The 26,994-nt window shown below is 47.3% G+C and overlaps 1 protein-coding gene across 1 annotated transcript in view; it reads left to right on the top strand.

Moving 5' to 3' along the window:
• EHF (ETS homologous factor) overlaps positions 1-26,794 on the top strand; it is a 36,509-nt gene extending 9,715 nt beyond the window's left edge. The window contains exons 2-9 of the mRNA XM_030864731.3: positions 10,105-10,204; positions 13,840-14,085; positions 16,372-16,434; positions 19,104-19,172; positions 19,291-19,359; positions 24,770-24,832; positions 26,396-26,591; positions 26,695-26,794. Coding sequence (XP_030720591.1) covers positions 10,108-10,204; positions 13,840-14,085; positions 16,372-16,434; positions 19,104-19,172; positions 19,291-19,359; positions 24,770-24,832; positions 26,396-26,591; positions 26,695-26,794 — 903 coding nt within the window. The 5' untranslated portion in view covers positions 10,105-10,107. The remainder of the gene's footprint in view (positions 1-10,104; positions 10,205-13,839; positions 14,086-16,371; positions 16,435-19,103; positions 19,173-19,290; positions 19,360-24,769; positions 24,833-26,395; positions 26,592-26,694) is intronic.
• The last annotated feature ends 200 nt before the right edge of the window (positions 26,795-26,994 follow it).

Here is a 26,994-nt window from a genome sequence, read left to right as displayed (position 1 = left end):
CGTCCCTTGCATCGGCAGGCGGACTCTCAACCACTGCGCCACCAGGGAAGCCCATCAGTCCTGTTTTTAAATGGAGGTGAAGTTCTTTCCAAGCTTGGTGATTTCCAAATGCCAGAGCAGGTTGCCAGGCTCTGTCTCCTCTGGTTCCATGGTAACCCCAGCAGGAGATGGCGAATGAGGTCAGATGATTTTGGAAAGAGCTACTGTGGTTTTCAGAAGTGGTGTCCTCTCTGGAGAGTCCAGTTGAGCAGGGCAGCTTCTGTGTTTTGTTCACTGTCGTGCCCCCAGCTCCCAGCACGGTGCCTAGCATCTAGTAGACAGTCAAGAAATATGTATTAATTGGAGGGGATAAATATTTATACCTGTGGGACAAACATTCCTTGTTTGTTTCTCTCTGCCAAAGGCTAAGATACTAATTTTCTTCGGTATGAGGTCTGAAATCCAAAGTGGTTAAGTAAACTTTGGAAGAGCTGAGGTGGGGTGGGGGTGGGGGGTGGGATAAGGGGTGACTCAGCCAGCCATGAGATTCCCTTGATGGAAATTATCATTACAAAAATCCTCTGCAAATGCTGGCTTTGTTTGTTTGGCCTTCAGAGACTCATACGTGTAAGTTCGTTGAGCACTGTTGCATTGAACCATTTGGTGGTACTGGACATTAGGGACAGCTTTATTTCAAGTTTGCAAATAACACAGTGATAGAATCTCTGCAGATGAACTGGAGCTTGAGTTCTTCGGATTGAATGTATTGTCTCTGACTTTACAAAGATTTCCTGGTGTTTATGGATGTTTCTTTTAGGGCTGATATCTGCTGGAGTTTGTTATCTTGTGGGAAATCGAGAGAAGGCAAGTAGATGAATCTTTGGCCAGAAGCTCTCAGCTGCGAGAGCGCTTAAGGATTCGTGAAGGGAGGGTCTCAAAAATGTAGATTCTGATTCACGGTCTGGACGGGACCTCAGGAAACTTCAAATTTAACTTCTCTTCAGGTGATGATGATACAGGTGGCCTATAGACCAACCTTTGAGAAACACGTGTGCGGCCTCATCAGCCAAGTAGGAGAATAAGGGCCATAAATGTAATCCTCTAGTCCCCATACCTGTACCTTTCCAAAGACCTACGGAGACCTAGGGTTGTAAAAGTAGGCCTGGTTTTTTGTTTGTTTGTTTTTGGATGTTTTTGTTTTTTCTATATGATCTTTACTTTATGATTATTTGGTTTTAGAATAGAGATCGAGGATTAGTGGGGAGAGAGATCCTGAGGTTCAGGGTGGTGGGGAGGATGGTGAATTCTTCACTGCATTGCCAAACAGAGGTCCTGAATGACCCTCCTGGATGCAGCACGATCCCTACTTTAGGTGCCGACGGAGAGGGACAGCGGGGCCCCTCCTGGTGTCACCATAGGAAAACTAGGCAACACCCATGTCAAGTAAGAACAAGAATAGAATCTCTCAGGCCTTCTCTCAGAGGTCGGAGTAGACTTGTCTCCCATCCCTAACTCCACTGCAAAGTTTTCTTTACATTTCAATCCAACATGAGAGCAAGAGAGTTGTTGTTTTTTTTTTTTTAAAGATCCACGGTGTCCATAGATCTGCCGGGGTCAGTGGACGGTCTCTAGAGGGCCTGGGGCCCACGAAATACGTGCAAAACCTGGTGTGCGTTTTGAAGAGGAGGAAACCCTAGTGTCCCTTGAGGTCTCAAAAGACTGTGACCTTTTATGCTTCAAAGCTTGCCCTATTTTTCTTAGTTTGTCATATCTGAACGAGATGGATAAAGGCTCCTGGGGTCATGAAAGGTAATCTTGTTTTTTGATCAACTCTGGTGCCTGTCCACTGTCAGTATCTGCATCTTGTCTGCATCCGGCACCAAGACTGATAAAGATCTGCCTCATGCGTATATTTCCAAATGGTTCACAGTGGGTAAAGTGTATCTATAATGGATCAGCTCTTGGCCTCCCAATAGGGCATCATTGCTCATGAAAACGCTTGAAAGCCCAGGAATAATGCTTCTGATGTTGCCCCTGGGAACATGAAATGTCTGCTTCAAAACACATTATGAGGGTATGAAATTACCTGTGATGTAATCCCGAGAGGATCAAATACATTCCCCAAGCTTGATTCACGTTTTAATTCATTTGGAAAACACAAATTATTGTCTGTATTACATTCAGTTAAATTTCACATATACTTGAATTTTCTTTTCTCCTCGTTGGGAGTAGTTCTCTTGAAATGATAGTCATATTGAAACAGGAAGTCGGTAATCTGTTGCAACATCCTTCAGGCAAATGCTGTGAATTCACCTGCGGGTAACTTTGATTAGGGACCGAGAATGGTTTAGATATTACTGTCATTGCAAAAGTAATTATTTACAATGTCTAATTGCTCCTCGGGCCTGAGGAGTAAAAATACCCACACAAGGCAGCCAGGTCTGAGGCCATTTGGGGATGTTGTGGTTGAAGGTATCAAGGAGCTGGGAAGAAGGCAGACCATGGCTTTGACTCTCAGTCCCCTGGGGCTGGGAACAGGGAATACAGGCAAAGCCCTGCTTGTGGTCTGCTCTGTGGTCCTGGTGGCTCCCAGTGTATCTTTACCCTCCCAGAAAGAGCAAACCCTACTTTCTGGACTGAGAGCTAATTCAGATGAAGCACAAAGAATTATGGACCAGTTTATTTCCAAAATATAAAATAAAAATAACATTATGGAGTCATAAAAGGAGAGTTTATATTATATATGTGTGCAGATATACTCATGTATATATATGCATGTACATGTGTATGTATATAAATATATAGGGCTATAAATCTGTAATTAATGGCTAAAGGAGTAAAACTGGCCCAGCTTTCATACCCTAAATATTCCTACCTGAGTATATGGTAGGTATGGCAGAATGAAGACAGATTTCTACCCTTTCATTCTAAAAAGAACTCTTGAATATATTGAGAAGAGTGATGGCTTCGGGTTGCTCTGGCAAAAAGGAAAAGGGTTTCAATCAGGGACACTGCATGATTGAATGAACCAGAGAATTTTGTAATCTTGGAGAAACCTGGTAAAGGTGTGAGGCCCCAGATGAAAGTCCCCAGGGTTTGTTGCTAGACCCTTGGAGTTTGAATTCTCATCTAGCTTCAATTCTTTCAAAACTGTGTGAGCTTGAACAAGTTATCCAACCTCTCTGAGCCTCGGATAAACCATCTGTTAAATGACATAATGCCTTACAGAGTAATTGTGAATATTGACTGAGACAATGTATTTAAAACTATTAACACAGAGCCAGCACATTTTAAATGTTCAATAAACCCTAGCTACTATAGTATAGTTACTATTATTATTACTATTATTTTTTTCTTTTCCATTTTTACAGCATTTTGTCCTTGGTCTCAGTTACCTCACCACAGAGCAAAAGACACACCTTGCTCCAGATAAGCGAGCCCAAGCTGGGCTGCGTTTGTCTCTGCTGGCAGGTTCGCTCTGTGTGTTTAAGAAGAGAGACCAGTGGAGCAGTTCTTGGCCTTGGTAGGAGTCCCGAGACTGGGCAGAGGCTCCTGGGTTCTGGAGTGCATGACTCTGGTCCCTTGTCAAAGTCCCAGAGGTGCCTCCTTCCCCTCATTTTTCTGTTCCCATGAGCTCAAATCCCAGACCCCCTTCTTCCAGTAAATGAGCAGTTCATGTGCTAAGGGACCCTGTAGGATAGAGAGATCCTCTGGCCGTTCTCTGCCAGGAGATCCCACTTTGGATGTGCTGCTCTCCTGTGCACCTGCCAACCAACCATGGTGTGTGAGAGCACAATGCCGGGTGGTAACCCAAGGCCTGCAGAGGGGTGCCCTTCCACCATTCCTGGCAGCCTCAGGCAGCGTGTGCCTGGTGGGACGAAGGGGAGAAGGCAGGATGCGTGCCCAGAGCAGGGGAGCACGGCTTCTGTGAGCAGGGGCTGAGAGATGCCACTCACGGCTCAGCCTAATGGTGCGTCTGCCCAGCAGCCCAGGATGGGGAGTGGGGAGGCACGAGTCCAGCCCTAGGCTAGATTGTGCCAGCCAGCTGGGGTTGCTGAATATTACGTAGATGGTGGAAGTTAGAAGCCTTGCTTGAAGTGAGTTAAACCCTCAATTTCCTCCTTGGAGACTCAACAAAATAATAGCCAGAGCACAATAAAGAAATGATAATAATGATTATAAAGACCAGCTTAAATTTACCAAGTACTTAATATGTGTCAAGCGCTTTTCCAAGCACTCTACAGGTATCATCTCATTTTGTCTTTCAACAACCCTTTTCATATCATCTATCAACACTTTTCATACCATTCTATCAATGAGGAAAATGAGACCTTCAAGAGAAGCTGAATCACTTGTCCAAGCTTGCCCCATTAGTAAACTGGCAAAGCCAGGGATTGAACCATGGCCATCTGACTCCAGAGCCTGGGGCTCCCCACCATTACACCATCCTGCCCCTGAAGGGTCTAACCCGACCCCAAGAATGTCGCCCAAACCAACCAGCACAGTTTAGAGAGAGATCCCTGGGCAGACCCCATGATAACTGCTAACATTTCCTGGGTACTTGCCACGTATGAGATAATGTGTGAGAACTTTACATTCTCACACATTAAACATTCTCATTTAATCCACACATCAACTCCATTTCCCCCACTTTCTGTCACAGTGGGAAATTGAGACTTTAGAGAAGATGGTACTTCCCCAAGGTCAACACAGGCTGCCAAGGGGCAGAATCAGGACTTCAAGCCTCACCATCTGAGTCCCTGTAAGAGCTGCCCTCCAGAAATGCAGCAACATCGGGCTGGGTTTGAAGGTCCTCACACCTTGAGTATGCCCTTTCAACCCAGATGCTAGTGGGACTCTTTCTCACGCATTCCCGTCTGTGCCACCGAGCAGCAGCTAAAATGTGAGACTCTTAAACTTCAGGGTCAGGCCAAGTGCTCTGATGGCCTCCACCCCGATCCATGGGTCCTCCCTGTGCGTGGTGGTCAAGCTGGTGCTCGAAGGGAGTTTAGCCTTTGATGAAGGTCTGGCAGGGAGGGTACAGAGGTGGTAGATCGCCTTTATGCGTGGGTGGCCCAGCAGTGGTCTGAGACCCTGGCGTCTTAGGGCTCTGTGGGAATTTGTGTTTAACTCCGAACTGCCGCTTAACAAAGTAGGCGAGTAAAGAGTGTCTGTGGCCGCCCCAGCACGGCACGGTGCCGTCTCTCTGCCAGAATGGGTTCCGACTGGTCAAACCTTAGTAGCTCATTGTTTGCCAGGGAATTGCTGCCTAAGGTGGAATGGGTCCTGGCTGGAAGGCTGGCATGAGATACCGTCTACTGTAGTCGACTGGGTCCCACGCGTGGCTCCGGACTTCTGTCGCCCAAAGTGTCAGTTTTAGAACTGCCGTGCAAAGGGTGATGTCTGGGGCGAATGTGGAAGTCAGGACAATCACAGGGGTCAACAAGTTCCCTCGGATTGTTTGTATACACGGAGGGGGGATAAGAGAATGCAGATGGGAAAACGCCGCACCACCCACATTGCATTTCACTCTTTCGGTTTCAGTTAAGATTTACCTTTTTTCTGGTGTGCGGTTTTTAATAGCCCAAGTAGTAATTTATGCTGTGTTCCCAGAATACATACCATGCGGGAATAGACAAAGGTGGGCCTGATACCCAGTGCATTTTCTTAAATTTCTACCTAGGAGGCAATTACCCGGCGTGACCAGGCGCTGTGCTGGGGACCTCGCAGTCCCTTATCTCAGTCAGTCCTCCAGCAAGCCTACGTGGTGATACTAATGCCATGGCTGTTTCCTGGGAGAGGCTATAGCAGCTCAGAAAGGATAGAAAACAGTGCAAGGTCACCACACAGCGAGATCAAAGCCTGAGCTGTCACCTCCACAGGCTCTCATTTGACTGGTGTTCACACATGGGGGTGATTTGGCTCCGGGGACATTTTTCAGGCGGGTGGTGGGTGAGTGCTGCTAGAATCTAGTGGCCAGTGACGCAGCTAAGCATACTGCAATGCACACGTCGTCTCCGCAACAAAGAACCATCCTGGACCAAGATGCCAGTCGTGCTGAGGTTGAGAAACTGCTTTTCACCCCTAGAATTCTCCCTCGAGCTGGAGATGAGGCCAAATAGATCCTTTTCCCAGCTTGCTTTTGGCTCGAAGGGTGGAACCTTCTTACTTAGGCTCTGAATTTACTTCTTCCAATCTTGGAAGAAGTAAAATGTGTTAGAGCGACACCCTGAGAACTGATGTTTAAAGAAAGGAAAAGAAACTGATTTTAAATGAGGGCATGTGTTCTGGCATCGGACTAGGGACCTTTAAATCCATGATATTATTTATCCTTCCAAACAGCCCTTAGGCTTGGAGGACATCCACTTTCCCCGACTTCCCCTTTGAAATCATTGAAGAGATTGAGCTGGGAAAGGGTAACATACTCAAGGTCACGTTGCTGAAAGATGGGGAGCCTGGATTCCAACCCGAGCCTCAGAGATTCCAAAGTCTCTACCTCCCACACTTGATATATTTTTCTTTTGAAAGAAACTAATAAAAGCTATGCTGAAGGTAAAGTAGAAAGCTTAAAGAGCAGCATTAAATAATTCCCTTACTTTTTAATGAAAAGGGTTGCTTTTTATACCCCATAAAGTAATCACCATGTACCATAGAAAGTTTATATTCATATATGGGAGTGTGGGTGAGTTGATTATAATAATGCTTTTTTTTTTTTTTTTTTTGCGGTAGGCGGGCCTCTCACTGTTGTGGCCTCTCCCATTGCGGAGCACAGGCTCCGGACACGCAGGCTCAGCGGCCACGGCCCACGGGCCCAGCCGCTCCGCGGCATGTGGGATGTTCCCGGACCGGGGCACGAACCCGTGTCCCTTGCATCGGCAGGCGGACTCTCAGCCACTGCGCCACCAGGGAAGCCCATAATGCTTTTTTTTTAAAACAATTCGCAAGGCACATTTATTATCCATTATCTCATTTGATCTTTTCAACAGTCCTATAAGGCTGCTGGGGGGCAAATATCCTCATTTTACACCTGAAGAGCTGGGCCTCCGAGGGGGTAGGACTTGGTGAAAGGCCTTCCGCCATGCTGGCCCCGAGGTGGGGGGCCTTCGGTGCCCACGCTAAGGGCGCTGTCCCTGCAGCCCCAAGCTGGGTTGAAAATACTGATCTTCTTTCCTCACAAGCCCGGGTGACCTCGGTGAACTCTGACTCACTAAGGAATAAGCGACATAAACTCTTTTATGGGCAGTAACCATTTCCTGTGCCCTGTAAAAAGGGGCCCCTCACCCTGCCAGCTGCTTTCCCTTGGAAAGGGGGTACCGGCAGGGAGCGCGCGCAGCCTCCTGGGGGCCAGGTGGCGACCGGGCAGCCGTGACCTTGTAGTCCTCAGGGCTTCTCTGTGGGTTGAGAGTTCTGGGTGCCTCGTGCTGAGAAATGATGTCTGCCTGGAGGAAAGGGGCTGGTGGGCATTCGGTCCTAAGAGGAAAACTGGCCCACATGGTCATGCGACATTTATTGAATTGTTCCTTAGTACCCACTCGGCTCTCTGCATGCACAAGCTCATTTGATGCCCACAGCCCTCTGCGTCTGGGTTGTTCCCATTTTACAGGGCGAGAAAGTGAGGATCAGAAAGATGTAGGCTAGACAGACTTGAACTTGCTCAAGGTCACCCACAGTGAGCAGGGGAAGTAGGTTCTGAGCCTACCTCTCCCTGACTTCAAAGCCAGGCGTTCAGTCCTCACACCACCCTGCCTTCTAGTTTTTTGGGAAGTGGTGAGCAGAAGGTCTGGGCCAGCCGGCTGAGGAGGTGGGTCCTAGTTGGCCCCGGCAGGTCTGGCTTCCACTGAAATGGCCACTTTGAAACAGCCCTGCGGGCAAACCCTTATGAAAGAATTTCAGGGAAGCCTCCGCCGCTGCCCACCCCACCCTTACCCACAGCCTGGAGGGCAGATGGGCTGGGCTCTGAGCTGCAGCCCCTTCAGGGTTAAACAGTAACCTGTCTACTGCTTGTGGTTGAGCAAATGCTGGCAAGGAACAAGCCCGGCCTTGAGCAAACAGGAGCCGTTGCCATGCCTCCTCCCTCCCCCAGCCACCCTTCTAGGGACCTGGAAGTTTTCTTGTACCTTGGAGTCCCCCATTTGGCTTCTTCGCTTAGGGCAATTGCTGTAGAAAGCTCGATGGGAAAAGGTGCAGTTCCTGTGAAGGAGGAGAAGGCTCGACTTGAGTTGGTTTTCTCTGAGAGTGAGAATCAAAGAGATTTCTGGAAACGAACTTAAGAAGCAATCTACCTTCTTTAAATTTTTGCGTGGGGAAACTGAGGCCCAAGGTTGCTTCTGGTTTGGGTTATCCAGAGATAACCTCCTCATAACACCTACCCTCCTCCTCATAACGCCTACCATGCGGTCATGTCCGACTTTGTGCCAAGCGCTCGAGGTACAGAAACTCGTTTAAGCTCTAACCAATACACATGGTACGTATGACGACCTGTATTTTGCATAAGAGGAAACTGGGGTTCAGAGAGGTTAGTGACTTTTGTTCGACTTAGTACCAACTTTAGCAGGTAAATGTGAGAGCGTGGGATAAACCCCCGCTCTTTCTGACTTCGAAGCTCGTCTCTATGGTACCACCACGTAGAATCCGGCGTTGCCATCTCTGCACCCTGTGGTCTGTTACAGTGTTCGCTATTCCCACCCCCTCTTTCCTTCCCCTGCCTTCTACTTAGGCCTAATTATTTGCCAAACAACCAGGATGATGATGTTAATAATCATGATAAATGTTCCTGTTTAGCCTAGTTCAACTCTTAATCACTGCTGTATCCCTGGTCCCTAAAACTGTGCCCAGCCCATTGCAAGGCTGATAAATATCTGTTGAATAAATGAATGCATGAATGAATTTTTATGCCTTTTCCAGACCCCTCTTCTCCCCTCTCAAGCCCTACATAGAACCAGAGGAGCACCAGCTAAATTAGAGGAAAGGGTTTTGAGGGATGGAACCACTCTGGCTGGGCAGTTTGGGAGAGGTTGGTGACTCGTGAAGATGCAAGATTTCCCCCATACAGGCAGAAACATTTCCATGATCTGCTCCTCTAAAGCTAGACTCTTCTCCCTACCCGAACATTTACAAAGAGCAGGTTACCCTTAGAGGCCCTGGGTAATGCTCAGTCATCCTCTGGAAACAAGCTGTTCATCCTTTGGATGACTGAACACACTTCTGGGGCTTTCAGTCTGAAAGGTGGAGGGCGCCTGCCTGGAGGGTAGGAAGACTGTAGATGCTGGACGACTGAGGTGAATATTTCTAAAGTGTAAAATTTTTACATGTTTTAAAAAACCCGAACAGGCTCATGGAAGAAAGCCTCTTCTCCTGGGTCCTTTACTGAGAAAATGAGCCCTCAGACTGAGAAAGTCAGCTTCAGATCAGCTTCGAAGCCTGCAGTATTCTCCAGGTCTCTAAAAGGAGAGGGAACGTGGGGCTGAATTTTTACCAGGAAGGAAGGGAAGGGGCAGTGTCTTGTCCCCAAAACCAACTGATTTCTAATATTATCGCGGAGCCAAATACTTGAAAAACTCTAGGTCAAATATGGCTGAGGTCCTCCAAGACGAGCCTATCCCCTGGCAGACGTTTGTGCTGAGGAAAGTTACTGGCTGCCCAGGTGTAGGCTGCTCAGATGTGTTGGGACTTGTGAATGTCTGATTTCAGGTCAGAGTTCCTGCACAGGTGCCGGGTCTGTTCTGCTACCCATTTGGGTTTTCATTGATTGAAATTTTACTTTAAATAAAAACCTCTTTGGTATTTTCACTTTTGTTAAAAAAAAAAAAAAAAATTGGCTGCTGGCCAGACTCGCCCAGTGAGCAAGTATTCCATTTTCCTCCCGTTTCATTCCGATCAGAGATTATTCATTTGTGAATGGGTGGCTGTAAAATCTTGCCTCATGCATATGAAAATCGAACCTGGACATTGTTAATTGCCAGTGAGTTTTGCTTTTACTGAAAGGGCTGTGGCAACATGCTTCGCAGGCGATGGATGGAAGGACCAAATTATTTCTTCCTTCCTAAATTCACTCTATGATCTATACTCTCAAATGACGTTTGTCTGAGAGGCGCTGGCTGAACGGCCTGTTTGATCCCCTTACAGATCATGATTCTGGAAGGAAGTGGTGTGATGAATCTCACTCCCAGCAGCAATCTTCTCCACCAGCAGCCGGCCTGGACAGACACCTACCCCACGTGCAATGGTAAGGGGCCGCGTGGGGCCAGTGTCACTCCCCATGGGGATTCTTCCTCGGCTTTCATTAGGCTTCGCTTCCCAACTTAATGAAAAATACAGGTTTTATGCAGCCGGGGGGTGGGGGGGGGTGGGTTCCAGGGAGACTGGAGAAAACTCTTCTTCATGCTGGAGGTCCTCACAGGCCCCCCAGGGCCCCAGCCAGAAGCCCATGTGAGATATTCCGTGGTTTTCCCCCAATATTCAAAGGTCCAGGTTGGTAGCCTGGCAGAGAGGGTGATAGAAGAGGCACCCCAAAGGAAGGCCAACTTTAATAGTGTTGGCTGGGATATCAAGATAGGATAGGATGGAAAACTGTGTGTGCGTGTGTGTGTGTGTGTGTGTGTGTGTGTGTGTCGCATGGAAGCGTGGAAGTTAAGGAGAAGAGACATGTAGCAGCTTAATCTTTCTATTTCATTTTCCGGTGACCTCCCTTTGTAAAGGGAGGGGAGAGTTGTTAGGAGACCGTGTGCCTGCCTTTGGTGCTTTAATCTAGAACCGATTGATTAGAAGAAGGAGGGCCTGGTGGCGGGGCTTATAGAAGGTTTGGTGATCAAGCCCATGGCTTACTGTAGAAGCTGGACTGAATAAAGTTGCTGCTGAATCAGGGCACCGCACCCCATTGTGAAGGTGTTCAGTTTGCGTAGACTGCTGTGCACCGAACCGCAGTGGGTGTAGGGAGCTCTGGGCCTTCTCCCACCACATACCTGCCGCTAATCTCCTCCCCAGAGACTCTGCTGCACTTGCTTTCCTTGAGAAAATGGAGATGGGCCATCGGTGAGCAGAGTCTGGGAAGCAGCAGTGGGAGGCTGATGGAAGGGGTGCATTCTTTAAGCAGTGGCCGATCTGTGGGCAGCTCCACCTTCCAGTTTGGAAGCCCAGCCACACGTGGTCGAAAGCGGGGATGGCTGACCTTCTCTTATTGATCACCTGTGCTTCTGAACTCCTGCCTTTTCTGGGCATGACCTTCCCTGTGGCAGGACTCAGGTTCCTTGTGGGGACCTTGAAGCATGATTCCAAACAGGGAAACACACAATCCTTTGGATGCCAGGCCCTAGGACCCTCGATTAAGGCAGCATCCCTCTGGAGTGTAGTCAGCAGGGAGTGGAATTTAAACGTCACTTTTTTACTCTCTAACTTCCAGAGGCCCCAGAGAAGGCCCAGCTCCTGGTCATGATTGATGGGGGAGGCCAGTTGAATGCCAGAGAGGAGCTGAACTCATAGGATTTTCAGTGCTTTTCCCAAAGCTTCAGGAATCTGATGAGTCGCCTGGCTGATGGGAAGTCTCCCCTGGTCAACTTTAGACAAAAGTCTCGGGTTCTGCCAAGTTCTAACAGGCTGCGTGTCAGGAGCCATCCTCTCATCTGCGTCATGTGACATCGAGAGAAGAAAGTCCCGCAGGCCTGGTGTGGGGTTATCGAGAGTTGTTGTCTCTTGTTTACAAACCCGGAGCTGCACGTTCATAGCAACACAATTCATTAAAAAATAAAAGAACAGAGACTTGGGGAGCTGCAAAAAATGTAGGCCACCCTTAAACAGCTGTATTGGTGGGACACCAAAAAGTCGGGAGGAAATAGAGACATCCGGTCTAGGCTCTGAGTGTTGGTGTATTAGGGAATATTTCTACGTAATTGAATTTTGGGACTAGATTCGTCCAGTCCCTGCCCCTTCCCCCTCCACTGCTGGCTTCTCCTTTAGGGCCCAAGCTGAGGGTTTAGGCCTGCTTTTGTGTGGCCATGAGGAAGGAGGAGCAAGGCACATAATATGAGTGGCAGGTGGGACCGGCTTGGAAACATTCCCCCTTCAGCCTTTCCTCCTGAGGTGTTGAGGGCTAGGCCACAGGCATTGTGGAGATCAAACCTTTTGGAGCTCTGTAGCTCCTTGCCATTCAAACTGTATCCACTGACCAGCATCATACTCATCCTGGGGAAGCTTGTTAGGAATGCAGAAACTCAGGCCTCACCCCAGGTCTATGGAATCAGAATCTGCATTTGAACCACATTCCCTGGTGATTCAGAATCACATTAGAGTTTGAGAAGTACTGATCTAGCATGACCTTGAAGAAAAAGTTAGGGACCATTTTCTTTTGCTACGTTTTCCTCTATTCCTCTATTAGTCTATCCTTGAGTTTGTGGGAATATCTGTGTGTCATGCTCAGCTGGACTTCCCCTCCTTCAGCTTGGTGGGCTATAATAGGATTTTCCCCTTGTCCTTGCCCCTCACCTTGCCCACTAGAGAGCTCCTTCCCTTGGCCCATGCTTTCAAGGGGATCATAAGTTCTCTCAGTCTGGTTACATGCCGCCAGAGGCTGGTTCTCTCTTCTCCATCCCTCCAGGATTTTGGGCTGATTTCGTCATGTTCTCTTAAGTGAGTATGAGAGTCACGTACATAGATGGTTAGTCCATAGTAAGCTCAGTAATAGTTATTGGCTTGAATGAATTCCTCTTCTTCACCGGTACTTGAATTAACCATCTTGTGAATGCACCTCACAACTCTTCCAGGTACCGACGTTATTTCTTCTTCAGCCCCAAATTTACTAAAGAAAGAGAGAGACAGTACCTATGATGGCAAAGTCTCTGAGGTAGTTTTTATGGGAGATACAAGGATGGGTAAGATAGAGTCCATGACCTTGAGCATACAATTTACAAAGGAGAACAGGACTGTAGTTAGAGTCCCACCAAGAGAGGCAGAACATGACAAACGTCATTAGGAGAAATGTAGAGTGCATCTCCTGGAGTTTCAGAGGACAGCAGCCCTCAGCAGTCAGTCTGCGATGGCTTTATAGGGTGGTCAGGGTCAGCAAGCTGGGTAGAAATTCAACAGGGAGTGATAGGTAGAATACAAACCGGGCTGAAAGAACAACATAGAAAAAAGGCAAAAGGTCACTTGAGGAATAGTTAGTGAAGAGCCTTAATGCCTGGCTTGGCAGTTTGGGGCCTAATTTCAGTGGATAAAGGGAAATTGCTGAAGGTAGCTGAGTAGGGAAGTGACATCCTAGTGGCTGTACTAACCGGTATGGGGTGGGAGGATGTCAGCACCGTGAGCAGATGAATCATCTGGACCATTTGGGGAGCAGCAAAGGCATCACAGAGAAAAGAACCTGAGTCTCAAGCTTCAGTTTTGGTTGAAAATGGTCTGAGTTTTGGGTATGTGTGTGTATATATGCGTGTGTAAGAGAGAGAAATAAATGGGGGAGAGAGAGGGAGAAGGAGACAACTATGTGGATGTGGACAAGAAGCTAATACTCTGTTGAAACTGTAGCAGTGCTTTAGCTTTCATGGTAGTTTGTGGGAGGTGGGGAAAGAGCTCATGATCGCAGAGCATTTCAAGTGTTGTGTCCTCATCCAGAGCTCAGGGGTAAGTATATGGAGAACAAAATGAAGATGTACGGAGGCTGAATGATTGGCTCCCACCACCACTGGGGAAAGAACTGTGTTTCCTAGAGCCTCCTCTCCAGAGCCCATCTCAAGCTCCAATCCCCACTGATGCACGCCGAGGGTGGTTGTGATCCCTGTGACGTCTGGCAGCCAGAGGGGCATCCCCACGTCTGGGATCACGCTCGGAAACAAACACAGGTCACTCACAGGGCCGCCTCCTGTTTTGCAGTTTCCAGCGGGTTTTTTGGAGGCCAGTGGCATGAAATCCATCCTCAGTACTGGACCAAGTACCAGGTGTGGGAATGGCTCCAGCACCTCCTGGACACCAACCAGCTGGATGCCAGCTGCATCCCTTTCCAGGAGTTTGACATCAACGGCGAGCATCTCTGCAGCATGAGTCTGCAGGAGTTCACCCGGGCGGCAGGGACAGCGGGACAGCTCCTCTACAGCAACTTGCAGCATCTCAAGTGGAATGGTAACTCTTTCTCTGTCTCTGTCTCTGTCTCTCTGCCCTGCTAGGAGCCATCTGGGAAGAGCAGAGACTCCACAGCTGGCAGGGCTCCTGTTTAGGGGCATCCAAGGATGGTCTCACCTCCAAATTACTGTCTCCTGAGACAGAGAAGTAGAAGGGAGGTGAGAGGACAGGCTTGAAGCCTAGGGTACAAGGTGCGTCTAATCCCATACAAATCCAGCATAATGTAATTCTCTCTTTACATGGTTAATTTCCAAGGAGACAAAGGTTAGCTGGGTACTCACAGGTTACTTGGTACTCTCAGAAAACCACTTCTTTCTCTTGCAAATGGGGTTCATTGTTTCATCCCCAATCGCTTGCTTGTTAAGATCATCATGGCTATTTTTTTAAAAAAATTTCTACACCTAGGTTCTTAAGATGGGACGTAAGTGTGGTAAGAAAATAGGCAAAATTAGGTCTAGTTTGTTTTTTGGGAGGGGAGAAAGCTTACGATACTACAACAGATTTTTAAAAGGTCCTGAATCGAAAAAAGGCTTAAAACGAATGGTCTGGACACATCTGGGATGTTTCTGCAGTGATTTCTGGGATTGGTGCTGCCCTAGAGCCCCAGGTGTCTTTCCTGAGGCCTCACCTAGCACATAGACAGGCACCGTTTAAAGGCTGTCCATTGGTGCTAGTTTATTCACACATGCACGCGTGCTGCACTGGCTTGCAAGAGCTGGTAGGGTAGACATCTATCTTGCAGAATGTCCTTGACACGGGCCTAAGGTTCTTCTGATAGTGGTTGTAAACACTAGCTCCTCTGAGAACTATTCTGGAAAGCAGTGATATGTACGAACAGTGAGCTGTCCTGTCCACATCGGAATGGGCATGCTGTCTAAGCAGAATCTGTGTTTGGGCATGTAGCTGGAGCTTTGGGAAGCATGAGCTCCAGGGCTGTGAACCAGATTCAGATCCAGAGAGCTGCCATCAACACTGAAGAGAACCCAGCGTCTGGCTTCGGAGTGGGCAGAAGTGGTGGTCATTTGAGATGACCTCATTCAGCTCCTGGGCACTCCCTACTTCCCATCCACCTCACAGAGGTGGTTGCTCCTTTTTCTTTTACTAGAACCAAACCAAACAAAGCTCTAAAAATAACCCCCAGGCATCTTCAGAAAGAGCAGACTTACACTTGAAGAATTAAAAATATTTACCTCCCCACCTCCAATTAAATCCAGCAGGACAGCTCCTCTACAGCAACTTGCAGCATCTCAAGTGGAATGGTAACTCTTTCTCTGTCTCTGTCTCTTTAAAGCTTTGCCCTGATTGAAGCTCAAGGCAGGGAAGCGTGGGAGGTGATGTGGCCGTCCTTGACCTTCCACCTTTGACCTTCCATCTTTGGCCTTCCATGACTTGCATGCTGCTGGTGCCTCTGAATGCCTAATGTCCAGATTTCTCACCTTTGTTTCGTTGTTTGCCTTTTTGTAGACATTCCTCTAACTTCCATTTATTGAGTATTTACTTATACAAGGACTCTAAGTGAATTGATTCATTTGGTGACCTTATGAGAAAATAAATATTGCACCCATTTGACAGGGGCAGTTTTCATCTGGGAAAACTGAAGGTCAGAGGCATTAAAGCATGACCTCTGCTCCTGAGATATTTATAATCTGGATGGGCAGGAAAAACATATGAAACGAATTCACGTGTATATATGTGCTTTTATATATGATACATCTGGAGAAAAGTTGCCAGGCATAAATAAGGGAAGAATCACTGCACTTATCCAGACAAAGCTCATAGATTAGATCTAATCAAAAGGGGTTTGATTAAATTTAAGATCAAAGAAGAATTAAGGTGATTTTCCTTGTGTTTCCTTTGCATTTTGTATCAAATCTTAGTATGCGAAAGCACCTTAGAGGAAATCTAATGACTTTAGCTAGTTTAATCTCTGAAATAGACAGTTGAGGAAACCAAGATGAAGAAAGGTGAAGTACCTTGCAGCTATTAGTGGAAAAACTGGTCTTTCAACTTCTAAAGTTTTATTTCCTCCATACTGGATGCCTTCTCTATGCAAGGCCAAATAATTCCATCTGATGTTGGTGCCCTAGCTACTGATTTTCTGGGCCAAGGGCCCCAGGCTTGAGATTATAGATGCAGAGAGGGAAGCCCCCTCCCAGAAGCAAAGAAGGGTGACCGTGCTGTGGGACTGGCAGAAACTCTTTCACGAAGCCAGCTTCGTCCTTGGCCAAGCAACACATTTTGGCTACACGTGGGCCCGCTCTGAGTTTCCCAATCTGTCCTTCACAGGCCAGTGCAGCAGTGACCTGTTCCAGTCCACACACAATGTCATCGTCAAGACCGAACAAGCTGGTGAGTCGTGGCAGATGAGCCAACTTGGTAGGCAAAGGCCTGCGGAGGACAACTGAGAGGGAGTGTGAGGGAGAGTGTGAGAGCGGGACGGAGCCAGTACTTTGGCAGGAAACCCAGGGGTGTCTCTTCCCTGGCTGTCTCCAATGGGCCCGGCAGCCATGAGCCTCATCCCTCGTCCTTGGGACCAGTGACTGCCGACTATTTCTGATTTCTAAGATTGATGGTGAGCCTAATTCTGCCCACACTTCTCTGCTTCCCATGGCTGGTCAAGGGAACATCCAGGCTCTGATCCAGGAGCCCAGAAAATGCAGAGTCTAAGTGGGCTTTCTTGTCACCACAAAGAGTCAGGGGATTGGACGTGGCCAAGTTAGGAGAAGCCAGGGGAGAGAAGAGGAAGGGTCAGTGTCTCCTCTCCCTCTCCTCCCTTGGAGGGAGTGTGTTTCTCAAGGAGGAGGAAGGTTCGGACTTGGTGTTGTAGTTACTATAGTTTCTGGGGACCTTGGAGTTTCTGTAGGGATGTCCAAAGGCAGCTGTGGAACTGACTCCTGCCTTAAGTATGCTTTTAGACAAAAGCCACTATTCTGAGCTCTGAGTAGGGTCTGCAGGCCCAGAGTAGCTACATTCATTTTTGTTCTCCTTCATCTGCCTAATCATCCCTCCTTCCTCTGCCCCAAAATCTCTCTCCTGGGGACTTTCTGTCTCCCCTGGGAACTTGCAGGGCGCAGTAACTGCCTCGAGAAGTTGTGCCCTAGAGCCTTGTACCAATCAGAGGTCTTTGTATAGTGACCTTTGGCCTATGACCTCTTAGTCTAGGGAGAGCTCTGCAAGTCCCCCCAGGTCCATAGGAGCTGCCACTGCTCCAAGGTCACTCCCCATGTCCACATCAGTGAGAATGTGGGCCACATGGACCAACCACGGAGTTTGCCTCAGGCCTCCCTGCAGGTTGCGTGCCGGTCACCAAGGACTATATTAGACCTGGGGTGATTTGTTAGTCACTAGGGGCAGAAATTGGCCCCACGCAGTTATTTACTCTTTTATAAGGGGGCTGGTCTACCATTATTAAAGAAAAAACAGTAGCTGCTAAACATGTGAATTAGGTATTCCTAGCCCTGCCCTTCCCCCCAGAGACCAGGGTTGAGTTACCCAGATGGTCTATGCTTTATGGACGTGACTGCCCTAGAGGCAGGCACAGGACTTGACCTAGAGGATGGTGCCCCCTGACCCCGAATCCCCACTGTTGACTGGACAGATAGCCCCAGCGGAGGAGCCAGGCTGGTACTGGAGAGGTCCCAAGTACTTGACAATTCCTCCTTGACCATCCAGATCTTCTCATGTTGCCAGTTCAGAAAAGCTGAGCCGAAGGGTGGGGAGGAAGCTCCACCCTGGGAGGAGGGGAAAGGAGGCTCATACAGGGGCCAACACCCCCAAACCTTTTTGGTTCAGTTTGTTTTCAGAGACAACAACAGGTACACAAGGTGACCCAACGAGGACAGAGGGTGTAACCCCTAAGTGATCAGGCTTGGGGTGCCCAAACACGTAGCTATTAGTTCAAATACCAGCTAAATCCCTATGTCGTAAACAGGAGGACTTAGCCAGTGAGTCAGGTTTTTATACCATTTATGCTACAAAAACAAAATGAAACTCGGCCAGTGGCTTACCACCCCGGCCCTGAAATTCAGATGCTGGGCAGGAGGGAGCCGAGGGCAGCCTCTGTCTGTGACGAGGGGAGAGCAGGAAGCTCCTGGTGGGGATGAGGTGACAGCTCCTGCCAGATCTCACAGCTCTTGGCCAGCCAGGAAAGAAGAAGCTTCTGTTGGAGATCAGCCCAGAGGTGAGGGGTGTGTAGGAGTTGGGCTTCGTTTAGGGTAGGTGGAGGGGAGTTTCCTTGGAGTCTGAAATCTGAAGAGTCAGGAGACGTGCTTACCCAGCACACTGAAGAGAGAGAGAGAGAGAACTTTTCCTAGATGAAGCAATGAGGCCCTACTCTTAAAACCTGTTTATTTGATTTGGTAACACTCTCATCTCCTTCTCCTTAGTTCTGTTTTGAAAATTTTATGTCACCCCTTAAGCATATTGGAGAAATCTTGGAGGGAGGGGGCTGTCACCCAACTTGAGAAGAGTTTCTCTCTGGATTTTAGCAATAAAGACTCTGTGATAAGACTGAGCAGACTTTTTCTTAAAGAAACATCATTAATTCTCCCAGGAAGACGTTACTAGGAAAAGATGCTCATTAATCATGAAATTATTTTGTCCCTACCATTTTTTTTACTAGTCTAAAAATATTCTGGTGACAATATAGTAGAATGTAAGACAATGCCAGGCTCCTGGACCCCCCCCCCCCCACACCAAGTGCAGACTGGGAATATCCTCAGGAAAGCATTGGTCTAGGACAGGATCCCACTGTTGCAACTTCTCTCACTTCCCTCAAAACGCAACAGGTGTAGAACACCTGGATGGGGCCGTAACAAAGTCCACCTCCCCTAGGGCCCTGGAAGAAAACTGGGGTAACATTATGATAAGGTAACATGTGGCTGAAGCAGAATCTTATCTCTTCTCTCTGAGAACCAGCCCCTTGTCCCACACCTCTCTGATGAACAGTGAGTAAGAAAAGGCAAACTCCTCACCTGGGGAAGGTGATTGCTGACATTCCCATTTTCTGTCCTTTGTAGACCCTTCCATCATGAACACCTGGAAAGAAGAAAACTATTTATATGACACCAACTATGGTAGCACAGTAGGTAACTAACTCCCCAACACTTAAGACCCTTTTACATTCTTATTCTGGTTTTCTAACAGCCCAAAATTTATGTTGTAAGGAGGGGACTCTTAATGTCCTTTATGTTTTCATTGCCACAGAGTTGTTGGACAGCAAAACTTTCTGCCGGGCCCAGATCTCCATGACAACCAGCGGTCACCTTCCCATTGGTAAGTTGTCCTGACATCCGAGGCTGAGTGTACCTCCTGCAAGTGCTTACTGTGAATTAATGAGAATTACCAATGCCCTACATTTCCAACTTTGCTGGAGTCTTTCCCATTAAAAGGCTAGGAAAAATTTATAGAGAATCTGCTTTCGGGCCCATATTTGTACATTGAAAATGACCAGCAAGGATGCCGCTAGGAAATGTGTTTTGCTCCTGTGAAACCAAGTCACTCTCTGTGACAACAGAAACTCTCTCTTCAGTAAAAACTTGCTTTTGTGAAATTATCCAATAAAATTATTCATATGTGGGTATCCTTATGGGGGAGAAGGCTCTATTTAATTTTCAACAAGCTGTCTTTGGCTTTAGAGACTGAATGTCTAACAGTGGAATTCAGAGGTCAGTGAACCTGGGATGATAGTCTCTGGGTGGAGGGGCAGTAGCTGAAAACTTCTGGAACCCTGGGAATCACAGGTCAGTTTTAAAGTCTGACCTTGTCGGCTCATCAGGACTCTCTAATTAGTCAGACCACCTGCACATTATGAATTATGTTCATATGAGTTGTGTTTGGTTAGGACTGGATGCATCTGGGGTCTACCCATGACTCTCAATCAAGGTTACACTGAGCGGGAGGGTTGGTCTGTTGAGAGTCTGGGAGAGGAGTCTTCAGATTGTATTTCAGATTATTTCTCCTTGTCCACTTACAAATAGGTCCACTGGTAGGAATGAGTGCATGGGGGAGGTGAAGAGAGGGTTTCATGTTGTCCCTTGATCTCGGTGCAAATTTGTGAATCTGTTTGGCTCTGTGAAATGGAGCTTAGACCCGTCACAAGTGAATCTGTCTTTTCCCGGAATTGAATTTGGGGCAACTTCAGAACTGGGATTTAAAAGAGTGTCTGTGAAAGGAAGAATCAAACAACAACCCTTCCTCCTTCCTTTTTTTTTTTTCATTTTGTTGAGTGTGCTTTTGAGAACTGAAAAAATGCCAGCTTTTGGTTTGAGGTTTTGTTCGGGTCAAGCCCTTTGAATGAGACAGGGCTGGCAGCCAGGGTAAATGCTTCTGGAATTGAGGTTAAGAATGGAGGCCAATTCATTTCTCGACCTCCCCCTCCACACAGAGGCCCATCGCCTTATGTGTCACTCTAAGTATTTGCTGAAATTAGGGAACTAGATCAAACACTGGAAAGGTTCTGCAGTGGATTTGCCATGCTGGGGGAACTGAGTCAGTCAGGGTAAAATTTCTGTGGCAATCGTTGCCACCCAGTCAAGACCAAGGTTTTCAGAGCTGAAGAAACCACCACGGTCGCCCTCTGGCTTCCTGACACACCTCCTGAGGTGTCACCTCCCACGTCCTGGGTCTTTGGCTTAGGGCAGAAGATTCCAAGGAAGAATAAAGTTGAACCAACCACTTCCTGAGCCTCAGGGATGGTTAGGTCTCTAGGCACCTGGGAGAGGAAAAGCCGTAATCAACAACTCTGCTGCCCTCCCAGCCAGGCCACACTGCTGTCTCCTGCATCCTGACTTAACCTGCTGGAATCTCCCAATCAACAGGGACCAATGTCGGCTTTCATATTTGTAGTAACAGGGAACTAACTCACTGTCTCCTGAGTTCAACTATTCTCCTTTTGAATAGTCCTTCTTCAGATGGGCTTTACAGATCTGCTCTCCTGCACCTCCCTTATTCTTGATCACCTTACTCCACATTCCTATCCCGAAATGGTAACACAGGCTGGAGAATGAGATGAGCCCTCCAGGACCCCGATCCGAATGATCACTTAAAGAATCATTTCAGTGTCTGGGTTGGTGAATTCCTTGGGGTAACAGCCTTCCAGGTAGGGTAGTTAATTACAGCCTTGTAAGGATCAGTTCCTTTCAGAATAGTTTAGTCTCTACTGGACGGGACCAGAACCGCCCCCCCCCCCGCCCCCCCCCCCCGCCAAAGACCCTTGTCATTTGTCTGAGTCTTTGGATTTCCAGCTCCCATGAAATGGAGCGCAGTTAAGTATCTTTATGTGTTTTAGTGCAAGTCACAAGCCGCGCCGAGGCGAGGCCACATGTCAACTGACGCCCTCGCTGATAAACACAGGTGGGGAAGCGGGCTCTGTTTTGATGTCTCTGTCATCTGCTCATTTCATAAAATGGCCGCCGCCAGTGCTCCGGATCTGCCCGATAGTCCTCGAGCCAATGACGCTAATTCGGGATTGATGTGTTTATTTACCGACTCGCTGAGCCTAGAGCGAGGGTGGCATGGTCTATTATAACGCTGAAATTTGTATATCCCGTAAAGAAATGGCTCACAGCTGAATAATATGCAAATGCTTCTAATCTTTGCTTCTTGTGAAGCAGCTTAGATGAAGTCATGCTCTGGAGCTCATCATAAACTCGTGCCTTGGTGGTGCCCCGTCTGGACTGGACCTTGGCCTGAGGTGCCTGGGAGTGGAGCAGGAGAAGGCCAATCTGGACAGTTTCCCCAGAGCAAGCCATTATTTTATAAGGATGAATCACTTAACCACGCGGCTAACTTCAAAGGTTTTGACTTTTATTTGGGGGCCGGGGGAAGATACAGGGGGCAAGGCCATCATATTAAGGTGAGGTTTCAGATCAAAGGATTTTAGTGCTGAGGCAGGTGGGTGATTCCACAGCTTGTGGCGCATGCCCTGGGGGCTGGAAGAAGAGGCTGGAAGAAATTCAAGTTTCTTTTGCCCTTGGCTGCATATTCTTGCCTACGATGATGCACACATTTTTATTGGGGGGATTTTTTTCGCGGGAGGTCTTTCTTAAGCTGGATGGAAATCTAGCTTGGGTTAAATGGCTGACATCTCAAAGAGAACATTTCCTCGTGGTGTAGCTGGTCTGGGGGTTCTTAATCTGGAGTCCATGGACTCCTAAGTGACCCACACACTCCTGAAATTGTTGCAGAATTTCACGAGTGTACACATATGTGCCTTTTTCTGGGGAGAGGGGCCAAGGTTTCCATTTTATTCATAAAGGTACCCTAACTCCCCGAAGTAACTGATTCTTGCATTACATGAGTGTGTAACCCGTAAACAATGATTGAGGCCAAAAAGCTGAGAGACACCTACACTTGGGTTTTTGTGAGTTCAATGCTGGCTCTGAAATAATGGCCCTGCATCCCTCCTGGGTGCCATTTGAAAATGAGCTTTGCTTGTGGCCTGCTGGGTAAATGCCACTCTTTGTCTGCAGAACAACGTGGCCCTGTCAGAATGATGTATCACTTGGAAACCGCTGTGGGTGCCAACCTGTCGCAATATTGTCACATCCTGATGGGATGTCGCAACCTCACCCTGAAACCTACAGGGAGGGAGAGTGGAGTCTCCTTGCATTTCCTGCGAATTTGTTCTTTCAGGTTTCAGAGAAATCCAAGTCGGGTGCGAACCCTCCTGCTGACAGTGTTGAGGGGGAGGGGCGGCGGGGTGGGGGAGGATGGTGGCACATTTAACCAGAAAAAGAGGTTTCTCTTGTAACCAGATCTTATTAAAACTCTCTCATCTATCCCACCACGACTTTCAATCTGCTGGGAGCTCTGAGTTGTGACAATCTGGGGGATCAGATAGGTGAATGCACCCATGCACGCGGGGAAATAGAGAATCATCAAATTGGAAAGACTTTTCCCCACTAACCAGTGGGTTGCAGAACTGAACCTGATTCTTGGCAGGGAAGACGTTTATGAAATCTCTTATGTGGAACCCTCTTTGGAAATGGCATAGAATAGTGGTTATGAGTGAAACCTCTGGATCCTGCTATCGCCTTCTTCATAGGGCGATTGTGTGAATCAAAACAGGTGATTCATGGAAAGTGCTGACCACAGTGCCTGGTACATAGTAAGTGGTCAAGAAACAGGAGCTAGTCTTCTTAACCATTTTCCTTAGGAGGTAATGGTATTCAAACTTTATTGAATAATGGATCACTACTGACAATCTTGAAAGCTGTGGACCCTCTTCCTTTGCCTGTGGTTTCAGTCAGTCTGAAATGCCCTTGAAGTCCACACATGGGTCAGCAAACCTTAAGTTAGGGAGCCCTGATGTAATGTACACAGAAGGGATGCGATATACCGGTCCAATTTCTTATCAGGATTGGCTACCATTTAGGGGCTGCCCTGGATTCAAGTTGGCAGAGTTTTGATTGTGAGAATTTTTTTTGGTAAGATCTGCGTTAGTCGTCCTGACATTTGAAGTGCCCACTGACACACCCACACACCCACACCCCCCCACACATACATACACACACTGCTAGATCATTTAGTTTTCTCTTTAACAAGTTTTATTTCACAGATTTGCCTCTGTCAACTCCTCTTTGTTGATAATCTCAAGGGTTACCATAATGAGTCATTTGTTAAACTAATCTGTGTTTCCATAGTCCACTGTGGCCCTCTGTACTGAGCTCAGGCCAGTCAATGGCCCCTTTGTCAGGCTGATTAAAAGGTAACTTTGCATGCCAAAAAAGGCACTCCTCTGGCTTACAAGTCATCTTTCTTTGTTATAAATGTTTACATTTTTGTTTTATATATATATTTATATATAAGCCTAAAACTTTTCAATGACCTAAATCCTTCAGTGGGGACTTCCCTGGTGGTGCAGTGGTTAAGAATCTGCCTGCCAATGCAGGGGACACGGGTTCGATCCCTGGTCCGGGAAGATCCCACGTGCCGTGGAGCAACTAAGCCCGGCACCACAACTACTGAGCCTGCGCTCTAGAGGCCGTGAGCCACAGCTACTAAGCCCACGTGCCACAGCTGCTGAAGCCCACACATCTGGAGTCCGTGCTCTGCAACAAGAAGCCACTGTAATGAGAAGCCCATGCACCGCAACGAAGAGTAGCCCCCGCTCGCCTCAACTAGAAAAAGCCAGCGGGCAGCAAAGAAGACCAACGCAGCCAAAAATAAATAAATAAAAAATAAATAAATCCTTCAATGGTTTCCCACCTCTCACAGAATAAGAGCTAAAATCCTCAAAAAGTCCTACAAGGCCTTAGTGATCTGAACCTCACCTGCTCCCCTCTGCCCCTTGTTCACAGCCACACTGACTTCCTTCTATTCTATGCACACTGACCTCAGGGCCTTTGCTATTCTCAGGCATGGAAAGCTCTTCCACAACCTCTCTGTATGACTGTCCCCTCACACCTTTCTGGTCCCCATATCAGAGACGTCTTCTGTGACCACCTTATATTTAATGGCAAAATTATTCCTATCTCCGCACTTCTACCCCTATTTCTTACCCTGAAATTTTTTCTCCAGAGCACTTATCACCTCTGTTTTGTTTTGGACACGACCACCTGCCTGAGCAGTGCTAGGCATGTAGTAGGTGCTCAATAAATACTGGTGAAATGAGTGGATGAATGAATGAAGATGATAATTGTAGGAAATAGGGAAATGAAGCAGTTCTCATTTTTCTCTTTAGCAGAGTCGCCTGATATGAAAAAGCAGCAAGACCAACCAACAAAGTCCCACACCAAAAAGCACAGTAAGTTGGCTGGCTTTCAGATGCCTCCTGGCCCTTCCCCTTGAGTGGAGAATAACTGGAGGCCACCAGTTTTTAGACAAATATTGCCTCTGCCTTCTACCTGCATTTCTTCACCTCAGACTGGGTAGGGTGTGAAAAGAGAGGCATCACTTGCGGTCTAAGTAACCCCCTCTGCAGTTGTTTCTCAAAGTGGAGCCCCAGTGGTTATTGCCTCCTCATTCTGTTCTCTTTGTGCTAAAACTGAGACATCAGTGAACAAGAACTTCTTGCAGGCACGGGGTGAGCAATTTCCCTTTCTCCAGAAAAAAGGGTGGGAAAAGGAGAGAGATGGGAAGAAACAGCTGAGGGTGTATTCTTTTTTTCTTTTGCTGAATGTTGGCTTCTTACTTTTGTGGAGTTATTGTTCCAAGAAATACTGTTTATTCTTAAGATTCAACAGTGCTTTTGGGGAGTTGTATTTCCCCCGATAATAAAACCTTATGAAAGTGTATGAAATATCAGAGACGTGGAGGTGGTCAGGGGGAGGACACGGAAAGAAATCAAGGTGGTGTCATCTGGAAATTGTAAGGAGTTGGACTGCTATCTGCTATCTGCTACTCCAGGTCCTCCCACAGAACAGAATGAACACAGCCCTTCAAATTGGGTGTAGGAGGGAGTTGTGTGTCACAAATCCAGTGAGGGTAGAATTGAATTGGGTTGCTAATTTCATTACAGTTGCTGTTTCATTTTCAAATTGCCCCCTCCACCCCTGTGAGACCCCGCACCAATATATTCTAGGAGTTAGAATTCTAAGACCTACCGATGCCCATTCGGCTGACACACAATGGCTGGGTGGCGGCCGTCTAATTGATTGAGGTTCTAAACAAAAGAGGTTCTGAATAAAAGTGGTTGAGCGTTGCTCTCCTGGGAAGTAACAAGTTGAAATGAATGCCCAGCAATCTGTTAACCGTATTTAGAAGATACACCTCCTAGCCTAGGAGATCTAAAACCTATTTTTTAAACTTATTTCTTTTTATTGAAGTACAGTTGATTTACAGTGTTGTGTTCATTTCTACTGTACAGCAAAGTGATTCAGTTATACATATATATACGTTCTTTTTTTAAAATATTTTTTATTATTGTTTATCACAGGATATTGAATATAGTTCCCTGTGCTCTACAGTAGAACCTTGTTGTTTATCCATTCCATATACTAGCTTACATCTGCTAACCCCGACCTCCCACTCCGCCCCCTCTCCCAACCCGTGCCCCCTTGGCAAACACAAATCTGTTCTCTGTGTAAGACCTATTCTTTTGTCTTGGCTTCGCCACTCGTTAGCTGTGTGACCTTGGTCAAGTCAGTTGAATTCTCCATGCTTCAGCTTTCTGATTTGTAAAATTAAAAAACTGTGCTAGTTCATTCTTAAATACCCAGTGGGGAGTCTGTGACTTGGCGTCACAGGTGGGTAGCATGGAATCGAGTACCTCTGACTTGTTGTGAGATATTTCAACTCTAGGCTTCCTCTAGCCCTTCTTTGCAGTGACTTCAGCCAGGAATAAACTCCTTTTTCTCCTTCACCTCAGATCCGCGAGGGACCCACTTATGGGAATTCATCCGCGACATCCTCCTGAACCCAGACAAGAATCCAGGGTTAATCAAGTGGGAAGACCGGTCTGAGGGCATCTTCAGGTTCTTGAAATCAGAGGCTGTGGCCCAGCTATGGGGGAAAAAGAAAAACAACAGCAGCATGACCTACGAAAAACTCAGCCGAGCCATGAGGTGAGGGGTTTCACGTCTCCAAACGTGATAAGGCCGTGTGACCAGTCATTCCCCCGGCTGTCTTAATCAGACCAACCACCTTATGCAATGCCTTTTGTTACAGATATTACTACAAAAGAGAAATTCTGGAACGTGTGGATGGACGAAGACTGGTATATAAATTTGGGAAGAATGCACGCGGATGGAGGGAAAATGAAAACTGAAGCTGCTGAAACATTGAACACAAACCTAAACACATCCCACATGATAACCAACCAAGAAGTCCCTGGACATAAATATTTCAAAGACTGCTTTTCTCTGATATTTATGTACCATGACGGGGAAAAACATACATCTACTTCTAACAGGAAGAAGGAACATGACAGTTGGTAGAATTATTTTGTTACTTTGAAGTATGTCCTAT

Source organism: Globicephala melas, chromosome 8 (genome assembly GCF_963455315.2).
Source record: "Globicephala melas chromosome 8, mGloMel1.2, whole genome shotgun sequence".
Taxonomy (NCBI): Eukaryota; Metazoa; Chordata; class Mammalia; order Artiodactyla; family Delphinidae; genus Globicephala; species Globicephala melas.
This window is presented reverse-complemented; position numbering and strand designations above follow the sequence as displayed.